This window comes from Panicum hallii, chromosome 4 (genome assembly GCF_002211085.1).
Source record: "Panicum hallii strain FIL2 chromosome 4, PHallii_v3.1, whole genome shotgun sequence".
NCBI lineage: Eukaryota > Viridiplantae > Streptophyta > Magnoliopsida > Poales > Poaceae > Panicum > Panicum hallii.
The window spans coordinates 40,692,802-40,696,634 of NC_038045.1; the positions used below are offsets into that span (position 1 = coordinate 40,692,802).

General features: G+C 44.2%; 1 protein-coding gene across 1 annotated transcript; it reads right to left on the reverse strand.

The window, feature by feature from the left end:
- Positions 1 to 2,093: 2,093 nt before the first annotated feature.
- LOC112890737 (malonyl-CoA-acyl carrier protein transacylase, mitochondrial-like) lies at positions 2,094 to 3,472 on the reverse strand. The gene is made up of 5 exons (XM_025957587.1): positions 3,321 to 3,472; positions 3,081 to 3,147; positions 2,575 to 2,717; positions 2,367 to 2,415; positions 2,094 to 2,291 (listed from the first exon to the last, which is right to left on the reverse strand). The coding sequence occupies exons 1-5, from the start codon at positions 3,386 to 3,388 to the stop codon at positions 2,115 to 2,117; spliced, it is 504 nt and encodes a 167-aa protein (XP_025813372.1). The 5' UTR covers positions 3,389 to 3,472; the 3' UTR covers positions 2,094 to 2,114.
- Positions 3,473 to 3,833: the final 361 nt, after the last annotated feature.

Here is a 3,833-nt window from a genome sequence, read left to right on the forward strand (position 1 = left end):
CTCCGCCGCCTCCTGCCTCCGCCCGGAAGCCCCCCCCCCCCCCCCCGCCTCCGCTGCCTCCTGCCTCCGCCGCGGAGGCCCCCCCACCCCCCCCCCCCCCCCCCCGCGGAGGCTCCGCCGCCTCCTGCCTCCTGGCCGCGGAAGCTCCGCCGCACCGCTCTGGATCACCCCCCGGTCCGCCTCCTGCTGGCTAGAGCGCCCCCCCCCCCCCCCCCCGCGCGCGCTCTGGAACAGAGCGTTCCAGTCGGCCTAAGTTGAAGTGTGGTAGCGTTCCAAACAGCGGCCACACTTTTTTCATGTAAGCCTAAGGTTAGGCGTGGCAATGAACCAAACGCATAACTAAAGCTAGGCACCTTAGGCACGCCACATGTGTGGCAAGCGGCTAAGGTTAGGCGTGGCGCCTTAGGCGCGATTCCAAACAGGCCCAAAGTGTCTCTGGTGTTTAGAAAAACCTTTAGACGCAAATCATCCACAAAGCATATCATTAGCATATGCATTTTGGCATTTATTCATTAATAAATAGGAACAGAAGTAGTAAATATGAATTTTATGCTCAAATATTGCTTAGTATGTCAAATTCATCAATTATGACTCATAAACATAGTTGATCTATGAAACCAATTCAAAACTTTAGTTTAGACATCACTCATATGAAAACTAGAAGTGTTGGAACTTCCAAAAGTACTTTAATATATTTTGCTAAACACTTGGAATTCGGTTGACAACAAAGTGATAGTCCAATATAAGTACTTTAATATGAATATGATCTTAACATGTGAAAACTTGGTTATATAGTTCAAAATCTCAGTCAAATATGGGTCAAACCCCTATTTCAGTCACCTCTGAAATTTAGTTAAGTCTGTTATCTGACAGCTTGTCGCCATATTTTTTTCGATTTTGTTTCTCCAAATCCTTCTAGTCAACTATCCAATGTTTTTGGACAACTTTGTAGTTCTATATCCCAACTTGATATTCACGGAAAGTTTGAATTGATTACTTTGTATTTTTGGTGCTTGAAATCAATCTCAAACTTCGCTAAAATAAACAGACTGCACATGACTGAAAAATTCAGAATTCGTCATGTTTTTGGCTGATTTCAGGGCTTTTTAACTTCTGAACCGTGAACAATTAGAACTTGCACTCTTAATAAAAGTTATAGATATATGTTAGGGCTACATCTTTGATATTGACCATTTGATCCAGTTATATACAAAAATTTGAAGTTTTTTATAGGACAGACATGGATGTTTTAGTGTTGATGAAACCTGAACTGAATCAGCCATTATGGCTATTCCTGTGCCGCCGTCAGACCGTCGCCGACACGCAGCGATGTGGTCCTGCAGCGGCACCACGGCCTTGCCACGAGCACCCCCCACGCACCCACTCATTAGAGTGTGTTTGGTTCAGCTGTGGATTCCTGAAAATCTGATTTTTGGAATCAGCTGTGGGAAAGCTGCTGTGAGCTGAAAGCTGTTTGGCTGAAACAGCTGTCAGCTGTGGATTTCTGTAAAAATGTTAGTTTTGCCCCTGAGACTGTATAGGACTATTTATATGCTAATTAATTGTAAGAATATGTAGATAACCGTTTTGGAAAGAAAATTATCATAATTAGAATTGTTTGACATATATAATTAATACAAAAGATATATTGAAGGAACTTGTATACACAGCGCATGGCCTTATCGAATTTGTGCGCGCACACGTGCTAGAATTTGTACACAGTACCGAATGGCAATAATACGTGACGCTGAAAAAAATCAACGTATGTTTGTTCAGGGCATGTTTGTTTCAGAGCCAAAAATGGCCCAACGTTCTCGCAGGACTCGTCAAAGTTGTAGCGAGAAAAATCATAACCACGAGTCCACGACCTGAATTGTGTCCACAACCTAGTGTGTCGGTGATGCGGAGGACCAAAGCAGGGAAAATGTATGGCATGGCTAAACTGTGGTAAGCACTAGGCAGAACAATGAACAACTAGTTAACCTTGTTAAAGATGGGCTGTGGCGAAGAAATTTTGGTCGCCGACAAGGCCCCTAGTCAAACATGCAAATACTTCCTCGACAGTTTCTTTTTCCCTAAAACAGAGTACTGCTTCAGATCGGTTTTATTTTGTTTCAGTGTAAAACGAGAAATACATGATCAAGCAGCAAAGATATCAGCCAAAAGTTTGCTATCTGAACTCTTTCCTTTTCATCTACTTCCTCATTAGCAGCATCACATAGCTCTTGCACCTTTTCTGAATCTAGACCAATCACACTAACCATCGCACTATTGGCAGCATCTGAAGCATCCTACACAGATAATGGACATTAGGATTCAATGTACAAAAATAATCAAATGAACTCTTAGTGTTTCTGTAGACTAACCTGCATAGCTTCTCCTCTTAGCTTGACAAGCTTCAGTCCATCCTCAAAGCTGCATGTTGATATACGATGTGTAAGTATGCATATTTGATATACTATAATATCCAAACTATATTCACCAAATAAGCCTATTATGTATAGAGAGGTTCACTCCATGTAGGACATGATTTGACCTGACAAATGAGTGCTTCTAAATGAACAAAAAGAATACCTAAAGGCACCAGCAAATGCAAGTGCAGTGTATTCTCCCAAGCTGAGACCACATGTAACATCAACAGAGTTGATCACATCTTCGCCTCCATCGCGTGCACGTAGTACCTCTACTGCTGCAAGGCTGGTAACATATATAGCTGGCTGCAAAATGGACTTATTCAGCAAGCAGAACACAACACTTCACTGACAAGACTGCAAAAATACTATACTTAAAATGCATAGTCATAGGTAAATCTTGAGCCATTCAAAATGTGATATAGCTGATGCAAAAAGAAAATTGCAAAATTAATTCCTTGGAATATCCAGCCTAACAGCAAGCTTCAAAATGAAAATATTGCAACCAAACAAGAGCAGGCTACTTCTGCAAAATTATGGATCAATTCTGGTTTTTTCAAGCTATGCATATAGTGACTGCAAAGCTATATAGTGAACGTGCTGCGTGAAAAAGAAAACAACTTTACTTTATAATAGTGCAAATGACTTTGGACTCTGTAATCAACATACCTGACTGATCACCGTTGAGTCAAGCTTTTCTTTTGGTCCATTGGTGCAAAGATCCAACAAGTCATATCTATATCAACGTATAGAAAGAAAAACGTTAGCATGAGTGCTCATACTTCATTTTCTTGGAAGGTGACCGCCCATGCAATTTTAATGTAGTACACCAAATGCAAGAGACTAAGAGAGAACCCCACCCCCAGCCAAAAAAAAAAGACACAAGTACTATCAGAGGTCTGGAGATACCCGAGTATGTCATTTGCCTGGTTAAACAGTTTGGCAGCTGCTGGAACACTCTGAGCTTCTGCACCCATTCCAACAGTTTGGGCACCCTGAAATTGAAGGCATTCAGAAATAATGGCGCAGACAGTTTTTGAAGAGAGTGGCTGAGTTTTTTTTAGCTTAGAATTGCGCATGTTTTAGATGCAGATTACGGCGGCACTAAAGCATCAAATTATAAATCAACAGAAGATCCTGACACAATCCAACCTTCACACCTTAATCTTTTGTGGCCAAAATTTGATCTATGTTTTACTGAAGCGTACAAAAGTCCGACTCTGAAATAGTTACCAATGCGCGTCGGGGGGCGGCCCGGGAGGCGGCGGGCGGCGGGGGCGCGTCGGGGCGCGGCAGGGAGGCGCGTCGGGGGGCGGCGGGGGCGCGTCGGGGGGCGCGGCGGGGCCGGCCCCGGGGCGGCGGGCGGCGGCGGGGGCCGCGTCGGGGGGCGGCCCGGGGGGGGGGGGGGCGGCGGCGGGGGCG

Excerpts from the sequence above, each read along its gene's own strand:
- LOC112890737 (XM_025957587.1), bottom strand. The coding sequence starts at position 3,388 with ATGGGTGCAGAAGCTCAGAGTGTTCCAGCAGCTGCCAAACTGTTTAAC. Across the intron at positions 3,148-3,320 it reads CAGGCAAATGACATACTCGG|ATATGACTTGTTGGATCTTT; the intron begins GTATCTCCAGAC and ends ACGTTGATATAG. Across the intron at positions 2,292-2,366 it reads TAAGAGGAGAAGCTATGCAG|GATGCTTCAGATGCTGCCAA; the intron begins GTTAGTCTACAG and ends TTATCTGTGTAG.